Genomic DNA, 18,753 nt, shown 5'->3' with positions numbered 1-18,753 from the left:
GTACTGTATTTTTAAAGCTATGATGCTGCTGCACCCGATACCACTTCACATATCTTCAAGTGAGCAGAGCAGGTGTGCCGCATTAAGTGGAAGTGTCACAATGTCAGCAGTTTGGAAATACTGTAAGATAAGTGACAAAAGTAGAGCAGACTGTAACATGTGCTCTGCTAGACTGAGGAGGAGGAGGAGGGAAGAAGCTCCTTCAACAAGTCATTTGATGAAAGCAAGCATGAACCAACATGATGCACAGCAAAGAATTGGACACAAAATATTAAGTATTATTCATATGTGTTCCTAAAAATGTGGTGCTCCATTAGAAACGTGACTATCTTCTGAGGCTGTTCAACATTTTGTGATGTAAATATCTGGAAATAAAAGCTGACACACTGATCTCTTACAACCAAAAGTGAACAGCAAAAATAAAAGAAACTGGATTCACTCTTGCAATACTTTTGCGCACAGTCAACGTGAGGCAAATAACATTTGTTTTTAATAAATTGTGTTTGCTGTACTGGTTTTATTAAGTACTAAGTAGTATCTGCAAGTACTCAAATGTTAGTATCACACTTGTTCTCAGTCAGAACAGAGTGGTGTGGGTGCGTCCGTAATTACCACACAACAATATCAAAACATGACCGTCTCTAAATCAAACACATACTTACTGTAAAGGGCCTGTGTGTGACAATTATGTACAATTCTAGCACTACTCAGTTCTACTCTACTAGGTTTGGTATCATTCTTCTTACTGTATCAGTACTTCCTCAATTATTGGTGACACAAACACACAAACTAGTGAGTTGTAAAGCAGTTGTTTTGGGTGTAACTGAATCATTAGAATGAGTTGATTAAAAAGATTTGTTCACAGAATTGTTCAGTACTTCCTGCATGACCGCAGTCACTGAACTGAAATAAGACTGAACCGGTTGTGATTTGACTCACAATCTCCAAATTTCAGCAGTGCTGTCACTAAATACAACAGACTCCTCTGTTAAATGTTGAGATTTTAGACAATTCCTTGATAAATGTTGGAGATTAACATGTTTTCATGATTTTTAAGTCTTTTTAACTGATCTACAGTTCAGCAATTTTCAGTTTGATTCTTGTCGGACATCACGCTCATTCCAGTGATGACACTCTCTGACCAATCAGTGGCCAACAGTCTATTGACGTCACATTTGAGTATCGGCTCGACTCGCTTGGAACCTCACAAGAGCAGGTTTGTATAAAAGTACCAGGTATTATCACTAATGGAAAAGCAACAAAAACAAGAGTCGAGCTGAGTCGTGTTAGAACTGTATAATGGAAAAGTGCCATTAGTGACATCTGATGGTGAGGCTGCAGAACAAAAGGAGGACTCCTCTGTTCACTCCTCCCTCTTCAGGAACCTGATGTGGCCTTCACATAACAGGATGTGCGACCTCTTCCATTTTTTTGGAGCAAAGAATTACACTTTCTAAGTACAGTCATCATCAGACCATGTGCAGTATTGTGCAGGTTTAATTCGCGAGGAAGTTATTATTACATAGTGAACTAAGTAGCCCACAACATGACACTTTTAGTCCGTGCATAGTGACATTTATATCTGTCTGATATCTGATCCTGTGATTTTGACCAGAATCTGACCGATACCGAGTATTATATTGGCTCTTAGACCTTTATAATTTGTGATATTACTAAAAATCAATGTGCATTATTGTTTATTTTGGTTAGCTTTTTTTTTTATTAGGGACAGAACGTATAAACAACAGTGATGATGTAACTAAGAGGATCCTGCTGCTGCTGCTGCTGCTGTCAGTAACCTCTCACCTACATCATCCTCTCAGTTGTGCGCGGCGGCGGCGGCGCTGCAGCCCGCTGTTATCTGTGCGCTGCGCTCTGCCCAGCTGTCACCCCCGGCATTGCTCCACCGTGCAGACACACGTAGGCGCGTATCCGACCGACCAACCCCCTTCTTCCCCCGGCACACACGGAGAGAGTGAAGAGCCGGTGGGACGGTCAAGCCCGGCAGCTTCAACATTTAAAAAGCCCGGCCGCTGCACTTCCCTGACGGGACGGACGACGCCGAGTGAGTACATGAAACGAGCATTATTCTGTGCTTTTGTTGTTATGTTTGGCGTCTGTTTTTGCAGCGAGGACAGCAGGAAAAAAAAATGTTGTTTTCCTTCAGTGAGCGGTGGAGGAGAAGGAGGAGAAGGAGGAGGAGAGGGTTGTTTCTCACAGTGTTGCCGGGTGGAGAGATCAGAGCAGGGATGTCGTTAAAACATGATAAACGTGTCATATGAAGGCGAAAACACGTCACAACAACATGCTAATTACATGTTTATTTTTATCACCCACAGTTTGCATGTCCTCTGCTGTGTGTAACCCGCAGTAAACGCACCGTGAGCTAATTATACATGTTTTATCGCCTTATATTAAAAACCCATGCTATTTCCAATCAATGCATATGTGCATAAATCTCTTACTTTACTAAATATAACCGTTATTATCGTTAAAATGACTTTTTCATCGTTGTATCCTTAGTGTTTGTGCGCGCGACAGTGACGTCACCCTCTTGCCGTGCGTCATGCGTGTGATTTGATGTGTTTTATGCGGTTTTTTTTTAAAAAGAAAATATGTCGTTTCTATTTCGCCACTATGCTCCTCGTCCATCTTCGTCCCTCCCGGCGAAACTCGTGCCCGAACACGTTGTCAGAAGGGAGGTGTGTACTTGAACGGGAGAGCTCGACCAATCAGCGGCCGCGCTTCGCCCACTCGGGCTGCTTGTTTACTAGCCACACTCGCCGCTGATTGGCGGAGAGGCGGCTGAATAGCAGGCTCTATGCTGCGTTCAAATGCGAAAGAAAGTGTCGGAGATTACAGGTTTTCCGTTGGAAGCGACACAAGGCGAAGGCTTCGGAGTGGTAAACAACCCTTGAACATGGCAGTGGAGTCCCATTTTACATCAGTGAGAAAAAAAAAAGTCCTTTCACAAGAAGTTTAACTAATATTAAGCAACAGAGGCTTTTAATATACAGCATCTCATCACATACTGTTTTGGAGCACAGCTGTGTTTGTGTAGCACTGATATTTCTTCATTTCGTGGGCTATTTTGCTTAATGCTTAAAAAAAAAAGAAGAACAAAAGTGTTATGACCAATTGGCTTGGCACCAAATACTTTTTTCAGTTGTTGATCCACCCATCAATCACAAAATTGTAAATAATCCCCTCACAGTTAGTTTTTCCCCCAAACTAAACTTAAAAATAAAGATATTCCATCCACACCAATGTTAAGCTTTAAAGTCCCCATAACTGAAAACTATCGGGTATTTTTGCTTTTTTGAACAGATAAATAGACGTCATAATTTAAGCTCAATATCCTTAAATTATTGTATTTCAAATGATATGATTCTGTATAATGTGGGTGGCTTGTACAAAGCAGCTCATCTGACCTGCAAGACTCTTCAAGAAACTCACTTAATGGAGTCCGACAGCTGACAGTTACTATGAAAAATTGAGTAATTGAAAGGATAATCAGAGGTGGATGAGCTTTTCGACCATTTCATCAGGATTATTCCCACATCTCATGAATGCAGCAGTGCCCCCATTTTACCTCTGTGGGCTTCAGGCCACAGTGAAGGCACCAAGACGTCAGATTATGTCTGCTGAACACGTTATCAGTGTCAACAGAGTGGACAAGAGCAGTACAGCAAGATTTGGGTTCAGCCTCGGTCTAAATCCACTCCAATGTGTGTGTGTGCGTGTGTGCGCGCGCATGCATGTGTGTGTGTGTGTGTAAAAATTCCTGTAATAATTTCCAAACATCTCGTGGTGTTGTTGCTGTGTGTGCACTCATGTGAACTGGGCCGAGTGTTTACTTGTTTTCAAATAATATGTAATATCCAGAAAAAAGTATATATAAACTCACATTTTGATGGAACGCAATCACACATGGAAGTCAGGATACTTTGTTGTTTGTTGTGTATAATGTCAAGTCTGAGAATACTGTAACTCTAAAGGCTTGATGACATCGTTAGGTTTAACTTTGTGTTGTGGGTCGTGAAGTTTGCTTTAAGTGGTCGTTTAGGTTGTTGGAAGGATCAGACGAAACTAATTCAAGATTAATGAATATATAATTGCGATGCGTTGTGGGAAATGTAGGATTTACTGCAAATTTTCACCCATGTAAGACCTTCTCATGAGTTTTCCAATTCTATCAAAGTTAAATACTAAATCACAATATTCACCTGCAACTTCACCAAAAAATGTTGCTCAATATCGCGCACGGCACCTTTTATTTCCACTGTACATACACATTTAAAAATGAAGTCCTGCAATTTGAATTATAATTATCATAATTCTAATGATCATAATACCCCTGTTGTGTTTTCATCCCCTCACTGCACGCAGCAGCACCATGGCAGCTATGAGACGCGAGTACGAAGCTGGAGCAGGGTCGTCTGGACTACAGGCCTGCGTCTCTACAACAGTGCACATCAGCAGCCGCGGGCCTGACACACAGCAGACAACGGTGAGGGAATGAAACTAACATTCAGGATTTGTTGATTTTTGGGTGACGTGACCACCCTTAATCCATCTTAATGTACTGATTCAGTTATTTAAAAGTGGGCTTCTCACAACTTTTTAGGGTCAGGAACCTGTATTTTCATTATCCTAACACCAATTAAACCTATGCATACTGCCATTTGTTCTCCTATATACCATAAAACCCTGCTTTGTAGGTTTATTTCTTTTTCACTAATGCTTAAGTCTCCCCATGTTGCTCAAATCACACATCAGAGTGTCCTTGGTCCACACTAATGTGTATAAGTCTGTGTTTGGCTCCTCCAGCAGACAGTCTCTCATTATTTCAGAGCAGAGAATGTTAAAAAGTTCATTTCTTTAAACACTGAGCAAGGTGCTCTTTAATCCTTTATTATTATTTTTTTTACTGTGGGGCGACAAAGTCACAAGAGATATTTCTTTATCACTTTACCTGCTCTTTACCTGATTGTGGCAACACCAAGATAAATAAGACTTCAGCAAAGCATGTGTGGCATCTTCCACTGATTTACTGTCGACGTTTTCCTCTAATCTCCCTGTTTTACCACTTCTGTTTGAAGGTTAATACACAGAACCGTGTCCAGGCCGACCAAACCTTGACAGAGAACCACAAAAACAAGACTCCAGCTCACCTTCAGAGGGAGTCGGAGCGAGGCTGGAATACCCTGACCGCTCCCATGCAAACTGTTGCAGCCACAACGCACCTGAGAACCACGTCGGCTAATAGAGACCCTCCATACAGGTGAGTGGGTAACTGACAGGAAGAGTGAGAGTGTGAGTGTCAACACACAAGTCTGACGGTTTTATTTGTCTCCAGCTTCCGCAGCCCAGAGTCAGTGGAGATGGACGAGATCATGGCCGCCATGGTTCTGACCAGCCTGTCCTGCAGCCCTGTAGTCCAGAGTCTTCCACAGACCGATCCTGGACCAGGTCTGTCTCAACTCACCAAAATACTACAGGCTCATTCTTGCCTTTTTCACACTGAGGGACTTTTTTTAATCTGTTAAAACTATTCCCATTGCCAGTGGTTGATCTGCCCTGTGGTGATTTTTCCACTCGTGTGTCACAAATGAGTGAACTGTGTCAGAGGAGGAACAAAAACAACAACACTAGGGAGCTCAGTGACACATTTACAGCCGTTACCATTTTCTATCTTTGACTTGACTACAGGAATTTGATATTAATGATATTACGTTCCCACAAATGATGATCGGAGCTGAAGCTGATAAAAACCCATGTGCCATATCAAACCTGTGTTTAAATTGGGGTTTGATCCGTGGAAATGGGCTATAAAATTAGCTCAGTACATATTTACTGATACATAATTATATAATAATTCATTTAAAAGACATGATTCCTTATAAACATAAAGCCAAATGTTGGCAAATGAGTCAATAGTTTTAATAATGAATTCTGAAGTGTAATCATTTGAATGCATGATTGTTTTCATGTTGTACTTTGTTTCAAAGCTTGTGTTAGATGCAACAAATAAATCCATGATGTATGAATCAGGAAAATAATCAGAACTGGCCAAGTTATGTTTATGTATTCATTTAAAAAACTAAACAAAACAGAAAAGCAAAGTCAGCTGTCCTTGTTTAATAATCTCAACATGGCTTAGGGGAAATAGGAACTTACTATTTTTAATTAATGTATTTTTTTGGTAAGCATAAAAGTTAACAGGAATGATTAGAATGTAGTAGATATTGTATATATATATATATATATATATATATATATCATGTATATTTTCTTGGCTCAAATGTTTGTGGGGAGTCTGTGCTTGTTTAAATGAGGATCACTCATAGGGATGGGACATTTTTATCATGAATTGTGATGAATAACAATCAAAATGAGATGAATGGGGTGAATTTCCATTATTGGGACAATCGTGAATGAGGAAAATCCTTAATATTTCACAAAAGTGATTTGAAAATGCCCTATAACTCACCAACCACTGTTTTCAGACATCCCAGGACGTCAGGATTTATCGATGTCTTATTTAAAATGATTGATTTTCATCAAAGAAAATCAAAAAATACCATTTGTTTTATACAAACAAGTGTAAGATGAAGCAATTTCATTACATTCTAAAACAATAATGAATCATGAGTATTTTGGTGCCTCAGCACTGTTTGTTATTTACCACCTTAGAAGAAACAGGTGACTGTGTGAAGCTTAGAGGAGGAGAAGAGGAGACGAGGCGAGTGAATCAAAACTTACTGTGACTCCTTCTGTTTTCCAGCTGGCTCGTCATCATCAGCTGACATGGAGTGTGGCGGTGGTGAGCTCTCTGACAGCGGCAGCAGCGGCTACTGGAGCTGGGACCATGGCAACGCCAGCCCCACGCCCTCGCCGTCTGTCACCGAGATGGACAGCAGCCCCGATGAAGGTCTACACATGGAGCTGGAGCAAGGAGACGAGCTCAATTCCAAAAAGCCAAAGGTACAGAGAAGCACATCTTCCTTTAAAATAAGCTCTGTAGCACGTAAGGTGGGAAATGTTCTCACTTTGTCTCTCTGTCTCTCTCTCTGTCTGTCTCTGTCTCTGTGTCTCTGTGTCTCCGTCTTATGCAGAGCTCTTCTCGAGGAGTGTACAGGTGTCTGTGGCCCAGTTGTGGCAAAGTCCTCACGTCTTCAGTCGGAATAAAGCGACACATCCGTGTGCTGCATCTAGGGTGAGATATTTATATATTATATAGTTTAGTAACACGATGTTAGCTCAAGTTAAAGAAAAAAATGAAAGTATTAAATGAATTTATTGATCAGGAAAACAGAACCACAACCACAATAATCTTCATTGGCCAGTCCATACAATTTCAGCTTTTTGATGATCTGTTTCTTGTATTTAATGTTTATTTTACACAGTATTTTGCTCAAAATAATGTATATAATTGCACTGCAGTGCAGACACAACATGTATCAGTCAGAGACGGACCATTGTGGTGTTCTGTAACTGATTACCAAAGTAAATAATTTGTTATTATTAAACAGTTAAACAATTTAAAAATCTGCATCCATTATCGGCTGCCCTGTTTGTAAAAATATCTATTGGCAATAGAAAAACCCATATCAGCCCAAACCTTATTTTTAAATGACTAAACATTGCATCCCAATTCATAATAAAAGTTTTTTATTTCTATTTAAAAGTAATTTTTTATGCTATTTTGAAGAGATAAACCAGACATTTCTAAGAAATATGTATCATAAATGAATCACGTTATTTTGAATAGAATAAACATAATAATACATTTAACTTTAAAAAAAAGAATGAAAATTAATATATATGCTGTGTATATATATATATATAATTATTTAATTTAAGCATTAACGTTTACTCATTTTATTAGTGCAATTTAAAGAATAGTATACTAGAACTATAAAGTAAAAGCCTAGTTAAATTTTAAGAAATATAATATAGTAGTTTTAACTTGACTGTACTTACTTTTATTTGAGAGAATGTGTGGCTTTTTTATTTACTGTTAGTATGCAGTGTGCCAAATTACCTTCCTCTTCAACAATATAATATAATATAATATAATATAATATAATATAATATAATACCAATTCAAATTAAATTTGATTAAATTAGTAAAGGCAAATAAACTGGAAAATATTGTTAAATAGTGCAATGACAATAGTAAATGTCAATTTGACTTGCCATAAATAAAGAAATACTTCAGTATACAATATTAATGTCTTTGCTGCTAACGTAACCAGACAGTGAGTGTCCTTTGCAGTCACTGAAAACATTTAAAAATTAAATATGTTATCTTCATTGTTAATGAAACAGTTGTATTAATGACCAACTTAAAATACTTCCTGCTTCACCAAACAAAAACATCCCAAACTGCCCTGGATTGTTGAAATAAAAACATAAAATCTGAGATTATTAAATAAATGTAAACACAATGATTTAAATTGATTGCAATTGTCTAACCAATTATTTTCACTATAAAGCAACTAGTTTGGTGTAGGAGGGTAATAATGCAGTATCTGGGGAATTTATTATGAAATAAAAGTCAAACAAAACAAGCACAATCCTCATTTACTACAATTCAATCAGTCTTTGCAACATGTCTGTCTATAACTTGTGTAGTATTGTTGAGATATTGTTGTGATATATTGTGTAGTAAGTGCTCAGCAACTCTATGTCGACAGTGTTTTGTCTCTTCTTCATCGTGCAGTGAAAAACACACATTTTTACTATAGTGGAAATATTTGAAGATGGAATTCTGCCTTTATGAAATGTTTACTCACTCACTCACTCACTCTTTCAGAAACACAGCTGGACAAATAACACTCTTTCTGTCTGTCTGTCCGTCTGTGTGTCCCCACCACACACACACACACACACTCACAAACACACACACACATACATGTACAGCAGTGGATCAGATCAGTCTCAGAGAGAAGAGGACTTCTACTTCACCAAGGTCTCCTGTGACAGCGTGGATACCAGCTCCACTCCAGCTGCTTCCCAGCAGGCTCTGGGCCAAGCGTCGTCCCCTCATCTCAGCTGGGCCCCCTGTGGTTCTCCTTCGGGCTCTGGGCTCCAGATCCCACCACAGGCTCACAGGCCCAGGTCCAACTCCAGCTCTGGACTGGGCTCGAGCAGACCCAGTCCACTCAGCCAGTCGGCCCCGAGCAGCTTCTGGCAGATCCACACAGAGCATCTCTATCAGGTGAGTGTTCACACATGGTGTCGTAGAATATTTGGAACATGTGAGGATTTATAAATCTGGAAGCTGAATGTGAAGCCAGGAGGCTCATAGCTTAGTATCTTTGTGTATAGTAGAAACTACAATTTAAATATAAACTAATGTCTGCTGCACACAGGAAGTGATTCATTTTATATTAAGGCAGACGGAGGCAACAACGACAAGGTGCAATCGGTTTGGAGTACGATCGAAAGTTTCACAAGTGAATTCTGCTGCTCACACTCACTGCTTTCTTGTCCCCACCCGCCCGTGTGCTGCCCCTGTATACACACAAACGCTCCCTCAGTCAGGTCTGATGAGATTAAGATGAGAGACACAACAAACAAATGACGTCATATCGTTTCTGTTCACAGAATAATATAATATAATAATATAATCGACAATAACAAAAAAGACGTTCCATACTGCAGCTTTAATTATTATTATTATTTATGGAGCGCTTTGTTTTGTGTAAATTTAAGTTCTTAAGTAATGTTTTTTTTTAGCTGTTTGTGAAATAAATAATTGACTTTGTATGGAATTATTTATATACTTATATAAGAGACTCAGAAAGTTTGTCTGTGTGTTAAAATAATCATTTTTATGTCAATCTTTATTCATTATAATATTTTTATGATGGTGGTTTCCTTATTATTACTCTTTGGTTTCAAATGGGCGACCAGATGATTAGTTAGTGTTGTGTGGGTGGATCTGAGCTAAAACAATCTCATTTGCCCTTATTTTAAGGTGTTTTTCTCTTCTTCACTTTACTTTGCCACAGTCTAAATGTCACAGGCAAAGAGCCTCAGTCTGTCACTGAGCAACAACAAATAAATGTGAGTTCTGTGGAACATGTGTGTTTTGGGAGAGTGATGCAAAGAGACAGCACAGTCCTTGTCCGCATGAATTATTAAATGTCCGGCGTAGATTTGAGCGCGTGACTACAGGAATTTATCCCCCAAACATCACTGTTTCACATCGCCCAAATTTAATCATATTTTCTATGCAACCACGGCGCAATTGAAAACAAAAACAGAACCGAGAAAAGTGGACGAAAAGGGGATTTTATTTCCATTTGAATGTCGTTTCTGTGCAGGAGTTTCATGTTTCAACACGGCTTCCGTGGTTACCCATGCAGATGCCACTGTGACACGCCAAAGAGCTACAACTTTGTTTATGCATCACAAAGCAGTACATTTTACTGGTGACCCGCATTTACCCTGTAAAAGGACGCTTTGTGACAGTGGGAGACCATGCGGCGGCGGCTCACTCGCTCCCCCAAGGAGAGCACACTCAAAGCAGCCTGTGAAAGGCTGAGCAACACTAACATGGACTCTGTTACCAGGTCCATACACCTTTTCGAAGAGCAAAATTCAAGCACTTTTCAAGGTTTTTCAGCACCAAAATGATTATTTCATGTTTTAAAATGACATGAAAAAAGATGCTGTAATAGAAGGTTAACAAATTAAAGGTTAAAGTTTGTCATGTGATCCAAAAAAAGCATGTAGCAAATCTTGAATTAGATCTAGAATTAGTTTTATTTCCACACTCACCAATTGGTGATAGTGAATTTGGGAGCAATGGGGGTCGGGTACCTTGCTCAGGAGCACCCCAGCCCTTGACTTGCCCAGGATTTGAATCGGTGACCCTCCGTTTACAAGCCCAATTCCCTTCCACTTAAATCAACTAAGATTTGAAAAAACAACATTGAAATTCAGACACTTTCACGGATTTCCAGCACCCGTATGACTGCTGTCTAACTTTGGGCTAATGTAATCAATACACAAAGTAAAAGACATTAATATTATTATTATTATTATTATTATGTTAGAAAATGTCTCCTTTTGTCCCCCGTCTGTCTGTAATTTCCTCGTGGATGCAGAAATGTAGTGTGGGCTTGAATTGTGGCTCAGTGTTTCTTTTTTGTGTGAGTCACTTGTGCTTGAGGCAAATCTTGGTTTATAATTTAGGCGTATCGTTTTTCTCTTGTCCTGTGCCGTTTTGTGGATATTACACTGCACTTTCTTCTCATTCTTCTCCATCTGTCTGTCTGTCTGTCTGTCTGTCTGTCTGTCTGTGGACGCGGTGGGGCGGGGTGTGAGGAATGTGGGCATGTGCACTTTGGTGATGTGTGCAGACGGAGCAGCGTTACACAGGGAGAAAGAAATAGGGCAGAGGGAACAGGAAAACCATGAAATATGTGAGGCCTTGTGTTTTTTTTTTTTTTTAATGCCTCATATTTCTTACGGCAAAATGTTGGGATCACAAAATATGAATGGATCGTGTGGAACTGCTGTCTGTGGGCTGACGTGATGACATTAATGTCAGTGTAAGCAGCACAATCATGCAGTGCTGTCGTTTTCAGCTGCATTTTATCCTTCAAAATGTTTTATTCTGCTAAATTAGCACATTTTTATCCAAGTTTATCCTGCAGAACAGACTATAAGAGCTTTAACCTTCACTCTGAGGCACATTCTATCCTCTTTTAGCTCAATGTTTTGCTTTTATTCACATAAATGTTCTGTATAGTGTTTCACGTTACAGATAAAGCTGTAGTAGACAAATTCCTCACAAAAAAGCACTTGATCGTTTCATCCACAAGTCATTGAAATACTAATGTTTTCAGATCATAGTTCTCTCACATGTGAAATCTTGTTTTATTGCATTAGTTAGTCTGAACCTTTTTAGACTCTGCAGCAATCATTGTATGCTCTCTCTGATTGGTCGAGGCCTCCCGTGTCAGGACAGAAGGAGTAAAGACAGTAAACGTGAAGAAGAGTCATTCCCTCTCTAAAATCACTGCATTTACATCTCGCTGAAAGGTTATTATTGAATTATTAATCGGTAATCCTGTCTGTTGTACCTTTAACAACTAACTAGCTGGTGAACGTAGTAAAGCATTTAGCAGCTGAAGATCTTTGTTTTTCCAGGTTTTAAAATTAAAATGTATGTAACTTTTAGAGCTGCAACTGACGACTATTTTCATAATCGATTAATCTGTCGATTATTTTGCGATTAATCGATTGATCGGTGTTCGTGAATCATGGGAATGATCATGTTCTGTTTTGTCCACACACCAAAATGATTCACTTTTAATGAATTCTTTTTTTATCCAGAGGAAAGAAATGAAGAAAATACTCACATTTAAGAAGTTTAAACAACAGGAAATCTTGTTTCTATTATCCAAATAGTTGTCGACTAATTTAGTTTAGAGTTGTTCCGATTCCGATACCGGTATCGGAAATGCCTCCGATACTGCCGAAAATGTGGGTATCGGTATCGGCGAGTACTGGAGTCCATGCACCGATCCGATACCACGTTATTTAATAGAGCTCCGTTAGCTCTGACGCAGTTCTTCTTCGCCGCTCTTGAAACAGTTGCGCTGTGCTGTTTTAGAGGCGTGAAGAAGAACTGATCACCTGACACCTGTAGACAAGGAGCTAACGTTAGCTCATCATGTCGGCGGTTTGGCAGTATTTACCAGTTAGCTCCGTTAGCGTTGTTAGCTGCGCTAGCTCCGTTAGCGCGTCTAACGTCAAACTGGAGCGGCCCGTTTATTAAACGAAAAGAGCAGCGCTACAACTAACCAGCGTACCTGTGTCCTGCGTATGTATGCCTCTGTTTTTAAAGTTTAACGTTACTTCAGAGACTCATTTTAACAATCTGGAGTCGAGTAAAAATGATGTCACGCGCGTCCTTTCCCGGTCAGTCGTCATGGAAACATGAAGCTCTGCCAGTGCTGCGGTGTTTGGACCAGAGTGAAAACAAACGTACAAGCTGAAAAACTAAATAACATATCACTGGTAAAAATAAATGATGTCCATTTGCTGTATTCGTTCATGTTTTACAGAGGGTTTAACCTGAGCCAAACCTTACCACCAATGATTTATTTATTTATATGTATATATATGTATATATATATATATATATATATATATATATATATATGTATGTTTACTTCGGTCATGTCAGTTAGATCACTCATCATCACACATAATCTTAGTGTAGTTTAAACAATACACATAACCAAAAGGGAAAGCCGGAGAAGCAAAAGCTTATCTAGTCCCGTCCCCATTACCCACAGAATACATATTTTCATCATACAATACATCATTTTTCTTTTTCTTATGACATTTTGACAAAAACATGTTTCAGCATCAGGTAGCACTCAGAGATGCAGTCTAGCTCTAGACAGTCAATCAGACTCCATGTATGTCAGCTGTTGTTTGGTTACATTTGCTTCCACTGCCGTATCCTCACGGTGTCTACAGATTTCTGTCTCTGACCTTTGTCATACTTTCCTCCTGGGTCATTCTGTATCGATTTATGGTCATCTCTACATACTTCTTTTTAAATACACTCCGTTTTGCTGATTTTTTCATCTCCTCATCCAGATTATTCCACTGTCTGACACCCGTGACTGATACGGTAAAGGATTTGGTGATGATAATCATATCACAGTCATGCAGGCGTAGTATGATATATATTTTTTTATAACACACTGGTATCGGTATCGGTACTCGGTATCGGCCGATACCCACAGCACAAGTATCGGAATCGGTATCGGGAGGGAAAAAATGGTATCGGAACATCTCTAATTTAGTTATCGATTAATCATCGATTAATCAATTAATTGTTTCAGCTCTTAGTAATTTTCGTATGAAGGAAACAGTAATCTAGATTAAGGAGCTGCAGATTCACTCACTGATGTGTTGTCTCCTGTTCTTTGCTTCTCTCAGGCCTGTAGCCCCGTCCAGGTACCTGTGGCCCCCAGCTGGACGCCCGCCACCCTCACCACCCCCACCACCCCCACCACCACCTCAGCCTCTGACCCCAGCAACACCCCAGTATGTCCACGTCCTGTCCGCCTGTATAACAGCTGCTTATCTCCATCAGTTTGATTTGATTAACAGATTTGTTTTTCTTAAGTCACCATGACAGCGTTTGAGTGTTAAAATAAACTCTCATACAAACCGTGAATGTTGGGGATACAGTGAGATTATGTTGCCACTGACATAAATGATGGTCACACTCACGGTTTCTTCTCTCCTCTGCTCAGATGGTGAAACCTCGTTGCCGGTCAGTCAGTGTTGGAGAACAGTGGCTGCAACAGAACAGGTTACAGCCCATGAGCGCGTCGCCGTCCCGCAATCACGGCTCCTTCAGGTGGGACAATACACACACCTGAGCTTTAGTCAACACAAAGTACACATGAGGCTGTTATTATACAATTCTGTACGTATGTGGTCGTTAAAGTTGGACTGCATAGCTTTCAATTTTGAAACATTGTTAAATGAGTTCTCTCATGCTCGTGCTGCTGTTTCCTTCACCACGCAGCTCCAATTAAGTTTCCTTCACGTAACTAACGTCACGTTAAAAAGACATTGAGGTTAAAAATATTGATCTGACAATGAGGTAAATGACGACAACCCATCAATGAGCTGTTAAAATAATTATTATTCATAATATTGTCATAATTCTAACTTTAAACGGCCTTAAAACAAACTGTAATCACTTTATCAAACATTTAGGTAAGAAGTAGTTATCTTAGTTATATTATCATTGGTATATTGGTGAATTTGGTGAAGGATTTATAGTCAAATCTTTTCATAAAAACAAGAATGTTAAATTATATCATTACTATGTGTAACGAGCATAGAGTATATGCATCTAATGCACTGTTTAATGAAGCATGTAAATACTGCGTCACTGACTTGTAAACATGCAGACTCCTCCCGAGTGGCACTTGAAAATAAACAGCTAGGACTGTATGTTGTTGAGCTCCACAGTATTTTCACGTGAAATATTTATGAACTCTCACTACAGTCAACTCATTCAATGATTTTTATTGTGATTTATGATAAACACTTTTAACTCCAATCTCATTGTTGACATTTATATACAGATTTATTTCATCCTAAAAACCTTCATCTCAACAACTCATACATTTGTGCTTCACTTTTCTTCTTCGTTCAGCGATTTAAGAAACAACTCTCAAGTTGTGATGATGATGGAAATCCATCATTGCGAGTTAAAAGCTAATGATCATATTGCGCAGCTTTGCATCATTACAGTTTAATGTACTCATTCATGCATTATTAGTCCCACTCCCTAAATGTGGACTGGATGTGAAATTCCTGCCATTAGGCAGTTTTCTCCTCTCGTTACACTTCGAACACATTAACTATTTCAAAATCCTCTTTGCTGTGGAAAAAAACACTCACAGCAACAACAACAACAGCAGCGTCAGAGCTAAAAAAAAAACTACCAACTCGTCAATCATCTTTAACGCTTTTTAATGACGGGGCTCATGTCCTCACAAACGTCCCATTTAAACAATATTTTGCTTGTGATTGGTTAAAGGCTGCACTCCAGTGCTGACACAGCATTTCATAGATATTCAGCCTATAGAAGATTTAAAAGTGATTTAATTCAGTATTTAAAATACGTATATCGATTAATCTGTCGATTATTTGGTAACACTTTTAGATTAGGGAACACATATTCACTATTAACTCGGTGCTCACTAACATGCATAAATAGCACACTAGCCCTTTATTACTAATTATTAAGCATGTATTAACACCTTATTCTACCTCTATTACGACATGAATTAAGATTTTTAATAATTACTAATAAAGGGCTAGTATGTGAATTATATGCATGTTAGTAAGCACCTAGTTAATGGTGAATATGTGTTCCCCAATCTTAAGTGTTACCGATTATTTATTTGATTAATCGATTAATCGTTTGGTCCATAAAATATCAGAAAACCATAAATAATAAACCAAACAATTTTGATCGGTGTTCGTCAAACCTGGACATGATGATATTCTCAAATGTTCTTGTTTTGTCCACAAACCAAAATGATTGACTTTTAATGAAGCAAAGAAATGAAGAAAATATTCATATTTAAGAAGCTTAAACAATCAGAAATCGTGTTTTAATCATGAAAAAAGCTTCAAAGCGATTAATCGATTATCAAAACAGTTGTCGATTCATTTAGTAATCATCGATTAATCGTTTCAGCTCTAGTATCTGCCAGAAAAATCAATTATGGGCCAGAGAGTGCCACACTGTGTGTACGTGAGTGTCCTCCAACATGAAAGAGGTTAATTGAGCACTCTTAATTGCCTGAAGGTGTGTGAACAAACCCCGCCTTTCACCCTCATGTCAGCCGCGATTGGCACCATCAGCCCCGCGACCCTCATGTAGAAAGATAAAGTGTTGGACAATGGATGAACGGATGGATATACAATTATATTGTTGCCCCTCTTTGTTCAGCTCTACTGTGTTCTCCTCGTCCTATCACGCGAATATGACGCATCACAGCTCAGCCTCACGGTTTCATGTCTCTCCGTCCGCAGCAGGAAAAGTCGCGGCGAGGCCAAAAAGTGCCGCAAGGTGTACGGAGTGGAGCGCAAGGATCAGTGGTGCACAGCCTGTCGCTGGAAAAAAGCCTGCCAGCGCTTCCTCGACTGAAAACACCCACGTGTGGAAGTGACGAGAGAGACTTTTATCAAAAAAAGAGGCTACAAATCAGGGCCCAAGAGCCGTCAAGAAAAACAAGTGTTCTTTGATTACATGTCCTTTTCTTTTCTTTTTTACTTTGAGCCTGTTTCGTTTCTTTCTTAAAAGAATGCAAATTGACTTTTCTGTATCTTTGTAACTTGATCCCGAAAACGGAAGTCTGCGATGGTGCCAACTGTTGACTGACTTTGACTATGTGATGTGTGCTAAGCGTACAATACTTTATCAATAACGGTGGTATTACTGCACCTGTAGCTCCACATTATTAGACTGCAGCTTGGCTGTTTCTCTTTATTCCAACCTTTTCTTCCAGTGGTTACACAGTGGTTATGATGTCCATGATATTGTATGTATGCTCTGAGTTACATATGAGTATTTTATACCTTTTTTTTTTAATTGTCATGTTCAGTCCAGGGGCAGATGATTTTTTTTTTTGCAATTTTCATGTCTTTTGGCACTTTGTCAGTATAAAAACTCACAGGAATAAGCTACAATTGGTTCGACTCAACCAAGTTCCTTCCATGAAATCATGAAACAGATTTCCTTCCTGCCCATGACCAGTGTTGTAATGTTTTACCCGTGAAGCAATGAGTCATGGCGTTTATGGGATTAGCATTAGGAGAATGCGTTTGTAATAGCAATAAAAAACAAACAAAACAAAAAAGAAAAGCAAAAAAAACAGGAAATATATTGTCAAACACATTAAAAAGCACTGAGAATTTGAGACGTTTTTTGTTTTTTTTTAGTTTTTCTTTTGCATGACAGTCCACAAAATAAATAGCAAACTATTTTATTATACTTTTCTCTATACACATTTTTGTATGAAGACTCAGAACAATGGTATAATGTGATCGGGAATATACACTGTATTCACTGTTTGAGAGAAAAACCCTACAGACACGCACATGCACGTGCACACGCACACACGCTCATACACACTCTCACTAACACACACACACACATATATATGCACACTTTATTACATCTCCTTATCAAACACTAGTAAACACTATTAAGATGCAAAAGTATGGATGTGACCTGCTTGTGTGGGAAAATATCTCGATACCAGAACTAATTAGTGAACTTATTTTTAAACCCAAGCAGAAACACCCTACACTGTATAATGATGAGCATATTTCACATGCACACTTCATCCTGTTCTTTTCTTGTTAAATGGTACATTAAGACGGTGGTTTTCCCATCATACATTGCTGCAAACAGCTAATGGCCCTCGAAGTTTCCAAAGCACAAAGTGACACGAGCTGCTCCTCAAAAGAAAAACCCAGGTTGAGTCATGTTTAATTCAAAATGGTATGGTGTTTTTTTTGTTTTTTGTTTGTTTTTTAATATATACACCAAAATGCTGCCTGAACAACACCTCTCTAACTATTGCTCCCCGCATTTCCATAGTCAGGAACTGGGGAAATGATTGTAAGTGGAAGAAAAATCTGATTTAATGAGGGTTACTAATTATTTTTGGCAGGAAAATCTATATTCTCATCTTCTAATTCTTATCTGTGTCCAGTTCTGTCACTCCTGTTTAGATGCATTTTAAAAAATACATATCAAAATAATTTCATTGAAATTCCCTTCATAATGTAAACTGCCTGTATTCAGTTTCACATTACAAAAAATATCCTATTTGTCTCATTGTCTACCACATGAGGGTCACGGGGAGGTCGGAGGCAAAGCCAGTTCAAACCAGGATTCAAACCGGTGACTTTCTTGCTGTAAGACAACAGCGCTAGCCAATAACCCGTCGTGTGACCCTATTGTAGTCTGTATCACTATAAATTTGGGTCTACTAAATTCACTTCCAGTTAATGGTTTTAAAATGCATTTATATTTAAGTGTTGCAGTGTCTCCAGGGGGAGGGTCGAAATAAAATATTAACACCCATTTTTTAAGTTAAACTTAGGGCTCACACAACCACCTGAATAATTTCTGTACAACTGTTGAAATGATAGTTTGAATATGATTGA

The 18,753-nt window shown here is 38.9% G+C and overlaps 1 protein-coding gene across 3 annotated transcripts; it reads left to right on the top strand.

The window, feature by feature from the left end:
- The first annotated feature begins 1,468 nt into the window (after positions 1-1,468).
- znf395b (zinc finger protein 395b) lies at positions 1,469-17,495 on the top strand. Of its 3 annotated transcripts, none has more exons than XM_058613582.1 (10): positions 1,469-2,065; positions 4,390-4,510; positions 5,103-5,284; positions 5,360-5,472; positions 6,788-6,987; positions 7,119-7,219; positions 8,932-9,226; positions 13,981-14,088; positions 14,301-14,407; positions 16,609-17,495. In XM_058613582.1, the coding sequence occupies exons 2-10, from the start codon at positions 4,397-4,399 to the stop codon at positions 16,721-16,723; spliced, it is 1,335 nt and encodes a 444-aa protein (XP_058469565.1). In that variant the 5' UTR covers positions 1,469-2,065; positions 4,390-4,396; the 3' UTR covers positions 16,724-17,495. The 3 variants fall into 3 exon arrangements, with proteins under 3 accessions (XP_058469565.1, XP_058469563.1, XP_058469562.1); XM_058613580.1 differs by having other exon boundaries at positions 1,472-2,065; positions 4,393-4,510; positions 8,929-9,226; XM_058613579.1 differs by having other exon boundaries at positions 1,475-2,065; positions 8,929-9,226.
- The last annotated feature ends 1,258 nt before the right edge of the window (positions 17,496-18,753 follow it).

This window comes from Solea solea, chromosome 17, assembly GCF_958295425.1.
Source record: "Solea solea chromosome 17, fSolSol10.1, whole genome shotgun sequence".
NCBI classification, from domain to species: Eukaryota; Metazoa; Chordata; class Actinopteri; order Pleuronectiformes; family Soleidae; genus Solea; species Solea solea.
The sequence above is the reverse complement of the archived record's forward strand: the minus strand, read 5'-3'. Positions and strand labels throughout refer to the sequence as shown.

Coding starts and splice junctions, on each gene's coding strand:
- znf395b (XM_058613580.1), top strand. CDS start 4,397: ATGGCAGCTATGAGACGCGAGTACGAAGCTGGAGCAGGGTCGTCTGGA. Junction 4,511..5,102: donor CTGACACACAGCAGACAACG/GTGAGGGAATGA, acceptor TTCTGTTTGAAG/GTTAATACACAGAACCGTGT. Junction 5,285..5,359: donor AATAGAGACCCTCCATACAG/GTGAGTGGGTAA, acceptor ATTTGTCTCCAG/CTTCCGCAGCCCAGAGTCAG.